We start from the raw sequence: 14,562 nt of genomic DNA on the forward strand, positions 1-14,562 counted from the left end.
TACGTGTCCCCAAAGCTGAGCAGGCTGCCAGAAAGGCTGCTGGGCTGTATCCTGCCCAATATGCTCCTATTCCATGCCCCACCTCAAGCAAGGGGCAGCAGTAGCCAGAGGAGGAAGAGTGGGTCAGTGGAGCACAAGCCCCACAGCCTTCACTCACAGCCCTGTCAGAGCTGGGCCCTGGATGGATAATCCTGCTTTCTGTGGAGCTGGCTGAGAGCAGTGTGGTGACGGATTCAAAAGTAATACCGGGGGTGTTCACACCTCAGCTTTTCCTCACTTAAAACAAACAAACAAATATCTTTTAAAAAAAATTCTTTATTTGTATCTCTCCCTAGTGTCACTAGGAAGACAACAGCAGACCCAGTTACCATCCCTGTCCCTCATCTACCCTGCCTATACCCAGAGAATTCTGCTTTCCAAGGAATTGCAGAACAAACTGCGCAACGGGAATCCGATAAACCAAGGAAACTCATAATGGCCTTCCTCACCTCTTTTCCCTCTCTGGAGACTTAAAAAAAAAAAAACCCAAACCCTGTGTGTAACTCGGTACTTCACTGCGACGTGCAGTGGGTGCAGTGTCCAGCCCCTGGTGTCTTTTATGCTGACACAGAATTCCCGGCTGGGTGAGAGCCGGGGGGAGCTGGGCAGACCCAGGCAATGTCTCCAGCACAGCGTTCCCGGTTCCCGGGCACCCTCTGCCGTCGGAAAGATGGAACCGAGCCTGGAAGTGACCGAAGCACGAAGCTGTCCCATTACACCCAGGGATGAATCGGTGGATTGTATTCCCTGGGATATGCTGACATGGAAGAGGAATTTCCTGCTACTCTCGTGTTCATTTTACCTGTAATGTCCTGACTCTGGGAATGGAGATCTCCAGGGCTGGACTCTGTGTGTGTCACCATGGCCCTGGGAATGGGGATCTCCAGGGCTGGACTCTGTGTGTGTCACCATGGCCCTGGGACGGGCACAGGGTTTGGAGAGGGTGAAGCCATCAGAAGGGTGAGAAACGGGAGGAGAGTGGAAAAACGGGGAAGGAATGTAAGACAGCATCAGAAGGCAATGAGCAGAGAGGAACTAAAACAGTGAGAAAGGCAGCTTATTTTTGTAAGGGAAAAAAAAAAAAAAAGCCCCTAGACAGGAGGGTGGCCCTAAAGCAGTGCCAGGTGCACCCACGCAAAGTGCAGTGATTAATCCCTGGGTGACTGATGCCATGTCAGCGTTCCGGCTGCCCGGGAACACCTGGAAGTGCATCAGAGCCAGCGTCTGCTCCCTGTGGGCTTTGCTGACCTCAACAGGTTCGTTTGCACCGGCTCAGCCTCCTGGGCAAGCCCTGATGGGATGCAGTGGCCTCTGAGGTTCTTGTTGCTGGGATCCTTGCAGGTGAAAAGCAGTACAGTAATGCCTGCAATTCATTACCGACGTTATTTAATGATTCTTGTACTGTTGCTAATTAAATTTGTTGCCCCGTAGACGTGCAGTGGCTGCCAGGGGGACTGGGAGCATTGCCCGAGGCAGTAAACACCCTTTTTCTATTTTCTGTTTTCTATTGCTGGCTGGTAAGGACAAAAGAGGCAAGGGTACACCAGCGTGTTTAGCCCGAGGGGCCTCTGAACTTCTGGTCTCTGCAAAACATTGTCAGCTCGGATTTACTTCTGGGAGGCTTGGGCTTCCCCTGGGAAAGGCTGGAGGCTGAGAAGGGATCAACCAGTCACCCCAAAAGGAATCCCTATGGCTCAGCAGAGGCCAGGCAGGGCAGACCTGGTGGCAGCACAGAGGGACACACAGAGCTCTCCCTGGGCTCTACAGGGGATCCTGAGCTCTCCTTCCCCATCACACACAATTCAGTTTGGTGCTGTCCTTGCAGCGCAGCAAGGACACAAGCAGGCAGGAATGGGACTGAGAAAACACACAGCAAATGGCCCCAGCTCTGTGCTTACCCTGAAGGGGTAAAGCAGCAGAGACGTCTCCAAAAGAGGCATTTCAAGGACTAAAACTTGTCCCCATCCACCCAGAACTCCCATGAGACTCCTATAGCTCCCCCACAAAACATAGCTGATTGAAAGGGACCTTGAGCAGAAACTGTCCCCTTACCAGACAAACATTTAAATCATATCTGCCCTGTGGTTTGTGACACAGTTACTCCTTGGAAGGAGAGGAGTTAAGGTCCTGAGGTCCAAAGAAACGTGATCCCACCCTGAAAAATCAAAGGCAGTGCGTCAGCAAAGAACACAAATTCCCATCCCTAAATCCTGCCCTTCTCTAGTGCTAAGCCTTCCTCATTGATGACAGCATGGGTGGGAAAGGATTGGGTTACCCTCACTGGCACTGAGCAGGTATAAATGCAAATTTCTTCCTTTTCCTCAAAAACCTTTGAGGCATGGAGTGGACTGATTTGAATAGCACAGGGTGGGGCACAATGTTTACTGTGCTCCACTAAGCGGAAAGCCATGCACAAAGTCATCACCAATAGTAAGTTCATCACCTAAACCATCTCCTCTCGAGGGAAGAGACCTCATGCATGTAGGGAGATGGATTTGGTGGGGTGGCCTTGCTCTGTGGTGACCATGACCGTGTGACCGAGCAGTCCATGCCATGATTAGCAGTGTTGTCAACTCATGCCCTTGCTTGGTAAATAACCCTTATCTCCTCATCTCTTTCCAGCTTCCCCAAAATCAGCTATTGCACAAAATGGATCACATGAGTTTCTCTGAGAAGCCCACAAAGCCCTGCTGTCAACTCCAGACATGGTATGAATTACAGAGACGTCCCAACAGGTATAAATTCAACTGACCAAGCTGCAGCAACAGAGAAACTTCTCAGCCTGGAAGGACCAGAGATTTGGATCCCAGGTGGCAAAACAGGTTGGAATGGCTTTGTTTGGATGATTAATTCACTTTGTTTCAGGCTTTTCACTGAGAATCAATGAAATGCCAAACTTGGCACAGGCCTTAGATGGTGTGACAACTCAGGTAGTTCACACCCTTTCTGCAGGAACTGCTACAAATTATGATGTGATGGTCCAAAGATTCCCAGAGATTTCTAACCTTTTGGTGGCCTGCTTGTCAGGAAGGAAGTATAACGATTTCTCAGAATGTTTAGTGTCTGACATTTAGAATTTAAACCACACTGCCTGTTTGCCCAAGGATATTTGATCCTGTGAGTGCTTTTTGGTGATTTTCCAAATCTTGCATCAATAAATACATAAATGTTGTGTGACGTATTAGACACGCTTCATTAAACTGACCTGAGATCTCCCTGAGCAAGAGCATCTTAAGTGAAAAAAGCCTTCAGGGAACCAGGAAAGGAAAGTTTGAAAATGAGCTCATTGGTCTTCTTGCGCTCCTTGTCTCAGCCTTCCCTGTTCCTGATATATCCTGTCCATCACGTGTCCTGCTTTGGCCCAGTCCTGGGCTGTTTCAAATGCACCTCTCACTCATGGGCTTCTCTTCCCAACAGCACTGACCCTCAGGCAGAGCCTTGGTTGAACCATGACCGAGGAGCCCGGGCGGAAGGACAGTGAGCTTGGACACCCCCACTCCAGCATGGGCTGTGGACACAAGGACAACAAAGCCAGCCTGGCCTCGAGCCAGATAGCGTCTTTCAGCCACCAGTCCCCCTCCACTCCTGCCTCCAAGGAAGTGTGGAAAAAGGGCGGCCGCATGTTCTCCATCCTGCTGGCCGTGCACTTGGCCCTGCTGGCCTGCACGCTGGTGAGCAGTGGGGCTTTCGAGAAGATCGCCGTGCACGACTACGATGTCTTCTTCCTGCTGACAGTCATGATGCTGATTGTCATCATCTGGATCATCTTCTACCTCGCCGGGACCTCCCGGTGCCCAGGTGCCATCCTCGGCAAGGACTCCCACGCCGGGCCCATCTGGCTGAGAGGTAGGTGCTGGGGCTGGAGGAGAGATACAGGATGGACAGTTCATGGGAGCATCAGTTATTACAAGGGCAGCAGCAAGGATCTGGGCACATCCTCTTCCTGCTGATGGCACCATGCCCTGCTTCAGGCCAGCTCCTGGTCCCTGCACTGCCAGGTCTCCCTGAATCCACAAAGGCTCTTAGTAACTTACACCAGGATCTTTCCCACTGCTTTTGCAAGAGCTGTTAGCCTCAGCATACCAGGCTGATTGAAAATCACTTCCAGCCAAAATTATTGTATGATTTTGTTGCTGCCAAGATTATTTGGGTGCTGGGAGAGGAAAAACAGTAGTAGGAGCAAAGGCTCTTCATGACAACATTTTCTCTTCTTCCTCTCATCCATCTGCATTAGCCCATGTGTGCACACCTCTGTCCAACCACAGATATTTTTGTTCCCCAACAGGAGGCCTGATCCTATTTGCCATTTTCAGCCTTGTCATGGATGTGTTCAAAATAGGATATTACTCGAGTTTCTACAGCTGCCTGTCTGCAATCAAAATCATCTACCCCATTGTGCAGGCAATATTTGTAGTTGTCCAGGTGAGATGGTTGTGCTCTGTCTTGGGGAGCGGTAGAGAGGCACAAGCACCAGTGGAAGGAGCTCTGATCTCTTGGATTTAGTTCAACTGCCCCCACAGCAAATGCAAGGGCTTAACTCAGCCCCCACCCAGCCCATGTCTTCTCCCTCCAACCACATCAACTTCCACCTACAGCAGCTCAGTTCAGTCTAAGGCAGTGATTTAAACTTGTTACCATGCCGTGACATTTTTGTCACAAACTCTGAGCAGCCCCCAGCCAGCCAGGCCTCCTTTCCCATGAAGAACAGAGGAGGAGGACAGTTGAGGCAGGTGCTATCTTGCAGTTTGAGGGCCCACACAGAGGACCCCCTGCTCTGGGACCATGCCAAGGAGAGAAGAGATCAGAGAAGGACAATTTAGACAGAACAAGGAGTGGTCATGGGCAGAGCAATGGCAGTGGGAGAAAAGAAAGAGCATCCAGCAGAGGGCCAGCATTATGAACTAGGCTGGATGGACCCAAGCAAAAGAGGCTCCAGCTTGCTCTCTGCTCTGTGGGGAGATCGCTCCTTCAGAGGGATGTGCTTTGCTTTCTTTTTTTGCTGGAAATAACAACTCCTTTTCTTTCCCCTGCAGACATATTTCCTGTGGGTCTCTGCCAAAGACTGCATCCACGTGCACCTGAATGTTACCAGGTGAGCACTGCTGCTCCTTGAATCCCACTGGTCCAGCAGACTTGGGCGCTCACAAGCACTCTGTACTCTCTCACACAGCTGAGATGTGACCATAATAATATGGTAATGGTATGGTAGGATAATCCCTTAATGCCATCCAAAACAAAATCTGCTCCATCTCCACCTAGACTTAGATTCCAGCTCAAGCAGCTGTGTGGTTAATGACCTGTGGGTCTGTCAGGGTTTGGATTCAATTCAAGAATACAAGCATTACTCAAAGCAGATAGTATTAAATAAATAATTATCATTAAATAATGATTCAGAGTTGACTTTTTCTTCCCTGGGGAAGAGAACTGTGCAGTGGGCAAGCCTCAGGCTAAAATAAGATCTTGTCCACTTTTGCAAGACTGGATCTACTGAAGAAGAATTCAGATCTATTAATTTATTCACTACTGAGAAGCTCTTTCAAAAGCAACAATGGGAATCAAACCCTGCTAATTCTCATGAGCATGGGCAAAAAGTAGGAAGAGAGTGAGAGCAGCAAAGAAAGGATCAAGATTTCTAACCTGGGCCACCGGAGTCCTTGCACCACTTCAGGCAAATGCCACGGTCCCTCTGAGCACACCAAACCATGGATGGGAGAAACATGGCCTAGAGCTACTGCTTTAATGTCACAAACCTTCTCCTCCTCCTCCTCCTGCAGGTGTGGTTTGATGCTAACGCTGACTACAAACCTGGCAGTGTGGATGTCAGCAGTGACAGACGAATCTGTCCACAAGGCACATTCAAAGTTGAAGAAAAACATGACAGAGGAAATCTTCAGATGGCTCCTGAAAGGTAATCTGCCTCTTTGCAAAGCCATCTGGTCCAGGGAGAGATCCCATCAGGTAGAAATTGTTCCCCAGCAAGTCAGATTTTATCCTTTTTCAGAAGGTCTGTTTAGAGCTGGTGGTACCTTTGTCAGAGCTGGTTTGTTAAAAGCAAAGTTTGGATGTTCATTTTCTAGCCTCTGTCAGAGAGGAGTCTGAGAGGTGGAAGACACTGTACAAATGAGATGGGATTGAATAAGGGAGGGAAAAAGAAAGATTTGACCTGACAGTTAACTTTTTAAGAAAGAACCTGGGCACGAGAAAGCTGAGGGTGAAGTATCCTTGTTTTCAAAGTGGTCACATATTCTTTTATTCTTTGTGTTGATTTTCACTGACCCCAAACGGCCAGTTCTTCAGGGAGAAGTGTTGGTTCCTTGTTTTGATACCATGGCATCTGTCTGGTTTTGTCTTGTTTCAGTGGGAATGAGAAGCAGCTCAGTTGAGGAATGCAATTGCAACAGCCAAATCTGCCAGATCTTCAAAAATGGCTACTTTTGGCTGTACCCCTTTAACATTGAGTACAGTCTGTTTGCCTCTGCTATGGTCTATGTCATGTGGAAGAACGTTGGACGCTTCATAGACCACCACTCCCACCACATTCAGCGCCTGAAGTTCAGGCTGTTCCGAAGGACCTTCTTTGTAGGCATCATGTTGGGCCTCATCATCCTCGTGAGTGGTTTGGGAGTCCTCATCCTGTACGAGGTGCAGGTAAATTCCAGCACTGAATCCAGCAAGAAGAGCCAAGCACTCACCATGTACTACATCTTCAACATTGTTTGTCTGAGCCTGATGTCTCTTGTCTGCATCGGTGGCTCTGTCATCTACCGGTTTGACAAGAGGGACATGGACCGGCACAAGAACCCCACCAGGACCCTGGACGTGGCCCTGCTGATGGGGGCAGCCTTGGGCCAATATGCCATTTCCTACTACTCCATTGTGGCCATCGTGGCCAGCACGCCAAGGGACACTATCAGCGCGCTCAACCTCACCTACGCCCTCCTAATGATCGCCCAGCACACCTTCCAGAACGTCTTCATCATCGAAGGCCTCCACCGGCAGCCCCCCAAGGAGGACTACAAGCATGAGTCTCACCAGAAGGACCTCTATGGGCTCACCTTTGTAAACATCAACGCAGTGTCCCTGCGGGTGCCTGACACTGGCAGCGCTTTGGCCACTGGCACGGCACCCGGCACGGAAGCCACGCACACTTCTGACCTTGTGAGGTCACTTACTGCCCCCAAGAAGATGAACTGGAGGAGGAAATTCTTGAGGGAGATCTCCATGTTCCTGCTGCTGAGCAATATCATAGTGAGTACATGCAGGGAGAAGAATTTGTGGGGGATGGAGAGGGCTACTAGCACAAGGGAGAAGGGTCTGTGAAGTGGGTGTGGCCCATGGAAAAACAGTCCTTTCTGTGCCTCTGCTGTACAGAAAGTACATTAGTTACATTTATAAATGCAGAATTCTGATTCCCTTGTCCCCTAAAAAAGAAACAGCAACTGTCCTAAATTAAGACACCTTAGGCTACATCGACAGACCTGTCACTTATCACCAGAATATCAGACACAAGAGGTGGGTGCAAGAGAATAATCAGCTTCAGTATTTTTATTGTGTATTAGTAGATGTATGGGATATCTTATGAAAAGCAATAAATTACATTAAACTGTTCCCTTCACCTCCTAAAGAAAGGATGTAAAGTGCCAAATATCTGGCATGAAGTCTGGGTTTTATTGAGAAACAGCAGTACATCTCAAAACCCATGGCCTAGGAGGTTGCTCCTTTCCTGAGCAGCTGTGGCTGCAGGTCCCTGATGTACCACACACCTTTCTCACTGCAGTGCTGTTCTCCCATTTCCTCCCACAGCTCTGGATCATGCCAGCGTTCGGTGCCCGGCCCCAGTTTGACAATGACACAGAACTGAACTTCTATGGTGACTCCATGTGGCCGGCCATCGTGGACATTTGCCTGCCCTTTGGGATCTTCTACCGAATGCATGCTGTGGCCAGTTTGCTGGAGGTCTACATCATGTCCTAAAGAGCTCCCTTGCAAGGAAGATGAGATCCTCCTCAAGCAATCCATCCTCTACCTACCCCAGGGCTCCCCGGATGTCCCCAGGGGTCTCCAGCACTGCCTGAATCATGTCCCCTTGCAGTGCTGGGGCATTTATGAACTGTCAGTGAAGATCATCCAAACATAGTCCAGATTTTATTTTTGCTACTCGTGTGTGGATGTGCCTGTGTGTGTCTGAAGTTCTTAAAGCTTAAAAGAGAACAGATAAGAAAAAGGAAGGTATCTAGGGTGGGATCATGGTAATTGCCCTTGGTTCATGCAGAGACTCACCTTCCCTGTAAAGCCTGTTCACTCCATGCCACTGATGGACTCTCCAGACTTTTCTCAGCACCCTTGGGCAGTTGGAGCCTCCCTGCACACAGAGAGCTGGAAACCTGATGTGCCCCCTGGGAACAGACTGGGGGAGCTGGAGAGTGCAAGGGGCTGACACAGGCCTGGAAGGACAGAAAGGGAAACCACTTCACCTCCTGGTACGGCCAGTCAGAAATCACTCCCCTGCAGAGATGTGAAAAACAAACTGGTGACCACCAAAGGCTTTGGGAAATGTTTTAATCTTTCCTTTCTGTATTGCCCTTGTGTGTGGGCCCTGTCAACCCTTCCCTGTGCCAGCCCCTGCCTTCCTCTCCAGGGAAGCATCAATGCAGCCTCCTCTTCCCAAGGAGGGAGAGCTGTGCACGTGGTCCTGAGCTAGCCCTGATATGGGATTGCTCTAGCACACTTTCTTCTCAGATTTCCTGAATCAGGGCTCGAGAATCATAAAGATGATGTGGGCAATACAGTCTGGGGGATAATAAAGAGATTTTCCTTTTTTTTCTTTTTTTCTGTTTTTAAATACATAATGAATTTTTTTAAAATATATGAACATTTTTGTACGCAAAGTTATTTATTGATTTTCACTGTAACTGAACTCCTGAAGGGATCCTATGACACAGAAATCAATGTAATGTGGTGGCCAGTTTGATCTCCAGCACCTGAAGAGATGCTGGTGCTGCACCCTCAAGCCTGTGCATGCTTTGAGGCTTCGAGCACAGCTCTGAACCCAGATCCTGAGGCCCTGACTCAAATTTCTGGGTGCCTGCAGCTCTCCATGAACCACTGAATGACTGAGGGAGCTTTCAGAGCAGGAGTCCTGGGCTGCAGGAGGTAGAAATGGGCCCCTCTGCTGTACCCAGCACCCAAGCAGAGCCTCAGAAAGCCCTCCCTACCAGGACAGGAGGGTGCATATCAAACTGGCACAGCTGAGCTCTGTTTGCATCGTGAGAAATCAGGGTTTAACCATTCTAATAAAGGCTTTATTGTTCCATCAGGGTTTATTGTTGCAATAAAAAACACCGCAGAGGTGGCAGAAATCATCAAGCCTTTACCTATGGACGTGTACGCATCTGCCAAAGAAAAAACAATACATTTAAATCACGATACTTGAAATGGAGTGATGCAATTTTCCACCCCACAGCCCAGGTTGACGTGTTTCCAACCCCCTTCCCCTCCAAGCCCAGATCACCAAACCAGCAGGGACTAGTGTCTCTGGCTGCTCTAACACCAGTGTTCCTGCCTGCCAGCAGCCTTTCTCTGAACTGGGTAGAACATGGGGGAAACCCCAATTTCCCCTGCCCTCAGGCGGCCACACTGATCCAGCATCTCCACTTGGGTCAGTCCTTCCCTTCTCCAGCCTGGGAGTCTTTCCAAGCCTGACTGACCTGGCAAAGGCCTGGTTCTATTTTTACCATTAACCCGGTAAAGATAAAATCTTTCTCTAGAAAACTTACCTTTCCTAAAACAAAAGCCTCATTATTCTGTGGCTCCCGCAGTTGAAATTAAGTCAGAAAAGAGACGTAAACAGTGCAGACGTCAGTCCTACTTACAGCTCCACACATTGTTTGAGCCCAAGTTGCTGAGCACACACAGGGGCAGAAAACACTTTTAATCACGCAATCTGCTCCCAGGGGGCACACTCGGTTTCTTCCTATGTGCTCTTGCTGGTTCCTGCTCCCAGGTTCCCAGGAATGGGTGCACTGGATCAAGAAGGGCACACTTTGAACTGCTCTTTTCTTCTGGATAGCTATCGTAGGGGCACTTCTAGGGCCAAATAGATTCAGGATGGGTGTCAGTAGAACCCCCTAACAACTCAAGCAGCTCTGATACTGGCAATAACCTGAAATCAACCACTCCAGGGTTGTGGGTCAGCTGGAACCACAACATCCAACTGTAGTCCTGTTGGGATAAACCAAAATGCTCTGGGGATGGCAGAGGCTCCACAAGGATCCCTGGATAACTTTAGGTATCATCCCTCCTGCAAGCACAGGGATGACAGGGGCTTCCAACCAAGGGCTGCATTCTTCTGCTGCACTCCAGCCACAAACACGTATCTCGGGAGAAGCAGTAGATTGGAAAACAGCTAGTGAACCCCAGCTATATACCAAAAAAGGGGTATATAAATGTCCTGGTTTGGACGACAGGTGTCTGCTAGGAAGGGCAGGAGCCTGCCGTGGAATGAAAAATGTAAACCCGCTCCTTCCCTATTCCTATAATTTTGAAATCAAGAGGCTCTCAGGCAGAGATCTGGGGATAGGAATAACAGTTCTTTACTAGTATGTGTAACAAGGCAAACAAACAGCAATAACTACAGCATTAGCAATAAAACAGAACCAGGGACGCCGTGACAGCTTTCTCGGCCGAGACGGGAAGGGATGGAGGAGAGGCTTTGTTTTCACAAACCCCCTCGGGCAGTCAGTCCCGGTGCTCCTGCAGGGCTCTGAGGAACAGTCGGCTGGGACAGCAGGGATGAGCTGAGATCCTGGGCCGGTGGCTGAGGTGTATCAGCAGCTCCACGGTGGTGCCTGGCACTGCCACACGTCCTGGCAGGACAGGGGGTGCGAGGCCACCAGCGAAGAGGGGAGAAGGAGAAGAAGCAGCAGCTCCATCTGGGTGATGGTGAATTCCCTTCTCCCAACCACAACAGCTCTGAGAGCCTGTCCTGCTATGAAGCTGAAGAAAACCAGCCAGCTCTCAGCTGCCCCTGCCCTCCCTCTCTCTTGCCCCCCTTCCCCCCTGGGCCCAGCCAAACTCCCCGTGTTTCCTAAACACCCAATAATGCCAGCAATCAGCTTTCCCCACAACTAATGGGCAAAAACTCCAGAGGTGTGAAGGAACTAAAGGAAGGACACCCAACAATAAATATAGGGGGGTATATATATGTATATATATGTATATATATAGCCAGAGGGAAAGTGAGCATATATGCAAAAAAGAAGAAAAAAAAGAAGCCTAAAAATCCAAACCCTAAGAAAACTCCACTGTAAACTCTCTTGTGTGCTCAAGGATACTAGAAGGTGTCAGCTCATGGTCAGTTACTGTACAAAGGGATGTGCTCCAAGGCTGATGAAGAATCATCCAGATGTTCCTGGGCAACTCTCTGGCACATTCAGTCTCCCAGGCACACCCCTGGAGCAGGCACTGCCACATCCTAAGTGCACTAATCCATGCCTTTCCCTGAGTTTCCCCTCTGGCAGGTGATGCAGCTGACTGCTGCTGGCTGATCCATCACTGCCCCTTTCTCCTCAGAGCTGGGACTCAGCTCCTCACAGTCCAGTTAAAGAGCAGGACGCATCTTCTTGGTGGAGGGTTTGGTGGAAGGGGAGAACATCACAAACACAAAGTACCCAAGTTACGGGAAGGGATCACACCTGGTCCTTTGTGAACACATCCCCATTTGTGTCAGATCCCTGCAGAAAAGCACTGCTGTTAGCTCCGTCTTCCACGCCTGGAAGGAGGGAAACTGAGGCATGAGAGCTGGGAGAGCAGAGAGCCTGTCAGAGCAAAGAACAAAGCTGGCCCCTAAGGCCACCAGCAGCATCTTGCTGACTGCCCCTGCCAGAGCATCCTTATGGAGCAGAGATTCCATTCCCATTAAGGGATGGGGAACCAGACAGAGATATGCCTCATGGTGACAGTTTAAATGGCAGTCACTGCAAATGAAGAGCTACAGGAAAGCAAAGGGCTGCCCTGGGCCACACCAGTTCCTGCCAGGGGCTTCCAGATTCATCCACTTTGGTATAAAATCCACCTTGGCCTCCCAGGCCGAGGTTTGGTGGAACTATGAATCCTACAAATAAAAATCACTCCCCAGGGGTTGGCAGGATTAAGAGCTCAGCACTGGTTGAGCTCAGGAGCTCCAGTCCCAGGACTTGAGACTGTGTGAATGTCAAAAAGATCTCAATTCAGAGCCCAGCCAGAGGGACATGGTGCCAGAGCCAGCAAGGGAGAGCAGCAAGAGAAGGAAGAGATGAAGAGCAGGAGATCAGGAATCATTGGCTCAGAAAAAAGCAGGGAAGGCCATCGCCAGGGTCAGGCCTGAGGCATCATCCCACCCCTACCTGGGTTTTGCATCCCCTCCTCTGCTTCTTAATCATCTGTTATTTGAAGGCGAGATTTGTTTTATTAGGGGAAAAAAAACAAAACAAAACACCATTTATCTGGGTGATTTGCTGAGGTGTGTCCGAGATGGGAGGAATCCAAGTTAATTATTATCTGTCAGTGCAGTAGATGGAAAGTGGATAGATTGAGAAGGTCACAGGGCTGGCTGTGAAGGATGGGATTGCAGCACAAGGTGCCTGTGAGCAGGATCGACTCCAGCTGAGAACCAGGTCAGGAGGTGGTGGCAGAGGAGGCATTTCCCAGTGGTCCTTAGCAGTGAGGAGGAGCTCAGTGCTGGCAGGAGGTCAGAAAGACCTGTACCACGAGCCAGCAGGGAAAATAGAGACACACTCACATGTGGAGCCAGGACATACCCCCAGAACCCATCTGAGGGGATGGAGGGACAGAGCTGGGCAGTACAGCACAGCTCACCCCCAACCATGCTGGATGAAGCTGCTCTTTGCAGTCACCCCAGAAGTCTCTGACTCCCAGCCTCAGGGAGACGTCGCCGCTGTGGTTATCAGTGCCAAAGGAAGGGCGTGGGCTGGCCAGCAAGATGTGAGGAGCCCCGCGTTCCTCAGGTGGCCTTTGGGCAAACTGTGCGGCTGAGCACAGAGCTCCTTCCTCCCAGGCCCTGTTTACAGATCTGCTGAGCCTGGCCTGGCTGTTATCACTGCTAAGTGCACAGATAGCACCATTAATAAGCACACTCCTGATAGCACAGGGGCAAACATTGCTCCTAATGTTTAGCAGCTTTCTCCCAACCTCTGAGTAAAGGCAGCTTCTCCAGGGCAGTCATTTCTGTGATCGATCCAGAGAGTTGGACTCACCTTCTCTTTTCCAGCCCCTCTCCTGCACGCTTGCTTAATGACTTAATTAAACTTGTGTCAATACATTCCAGTAAAACAGCTGTTCTTCTTCAAATTAAGGACCAAATAAGGAGGATTAACCTGTTTCCCAGAGCTATAAAACTCCTCTGGGTTCAATTTCAGCTCCAAATCCAAGATAGGGCAAGTCAGGCTAGGAAGGATGCCTCATCTTTGCAACACAGATGTTCAGTCCCATTGACAAAACTACTCAAGCACAGCAGGTACCAGCATTTTATTTCAGACCCATCTTTGAAGGAAAAACCTCCAATTTCAGCCAAACTTTAGGATACATTTGGACTCATGGCCTCCATTTCCCACTTCTGTGTGGCCACCCCAATTTAGGATCATAGCACTGAAAAACAACAGGTTTGTTAATGCCTTGCACAGAAATAGTTGGCTTTGGCAAACAAAGAGACCACCAAATGGCTCTTGGGAGATCCCAGTTTCCTGCTGATCTCTGGAACAGAGTCTGGAAAAGAACCAGGTCCCTGAAAGAGTTCAACTGCACTCAGGGGATCTCAAAACATGGAAGCAAGGAGCAAGGGCATCCAAGCAGGTTGTCCAGACAGGCTGGAGATGCTGATGCTTTGGGGGAAGGCAGAACAAATCTAGCCATGGGTATTCATGAACTCCAGCCCAGACTGCAGCACCTGGGCTCCACCACAGCAGTGGAAGGGGTTGGTCAGACATTAAACATGACCCTTTTGCTCGCAGACATCAAACAATGGCTGCACCAGCACACACCGGGTGTTCTCACCCAGCAGAAATGGGCCCCTTTCAGTCTTGTTTTCCATCTCTTTCGTCACATCCCCACACACGATAACCTATGCTCCCCCACCCACTCCTGCCCCTAATCAGCTGCTTGGGAACTATTTCATGGCTCTAAACTCCCAGCTCATGTGTTTGCCAGCTGTAAGGACCTCAGGGCTTGGGGGTTCATCCTGGGACACACAGATAAGTCCTTTCCTTCCAAGGCGAGGTCCATCCTCTCCTGATGGACCCTCTAAACTCACCAAAATTCAGAAATTATGAATCCCTCCTGCCAGCCACAAAACCTGGGGCATCAGCTCACCACAGAGTCCCAAGCCAGAATCAGTTTGCCCTGCAAAAGGAGAGGGATCAAGAACAGCACAGCTTGGACCTAAAGCATCCCTGCCCACACATGGCCAAGACTGTGGGGCTGGCACATGTGGGCATGTGGGTCTCACTTTGAAGTCAGCATTAGTAGGTT

The 14,562-nt window shown here is 49.7% G+C and overlaps 1 protein-coding gene across 1 annotated transcript; it reads left to right on the forward strand.

Moving 5' to 3' along the window:
- The first annotated feature begins 2,739 nt into the window (after window positions 1-2,739).
- OTOP2 (otopetrin 2) lies at window positions 2,740-8,013 on the forward strand. Its single transcript, XM_005526739.3, has 7 exons — window positions 2,740-2,861; window positions 3,457-3,885; window positions 4,325-4,461; window positions 5,073-5,131; window positions 5,814-5,947; window positions 6,398-7,287; window positions 7,843-8,013. The coding sequence occupies exons 2-7, from the start codon at window positions 3,489-3,491 to the stop codon at window positions 8,011-8,013; spliced, it is 1,788 nt and encodes a 595-aa protein (XP_005526796.1). The 5' UTR covers window positions 2,740-2,861; window positions 3,457-3,488.
- The last annotated feature ends 6,549 nt before the right edge of the window (window positions 8,014-14,562 follow it).

This window comes from Pseudopodoces humilis, chromosome 21, assembly GCF_049639895.1.
Source record: "Pseudopodoces humilis isolate 2021_Gansu_Grassland_sample_001 chromosome 21, ASM4963989v1, whole genome shotgun sequence".
Taxonomy (NCBI): domain Eukaryota; kingdom Metazoa; phylum Chordata; class Aves; order Passeriformes; family Paridae; genus Pseudopodoces; species Pseudopodoces humilis.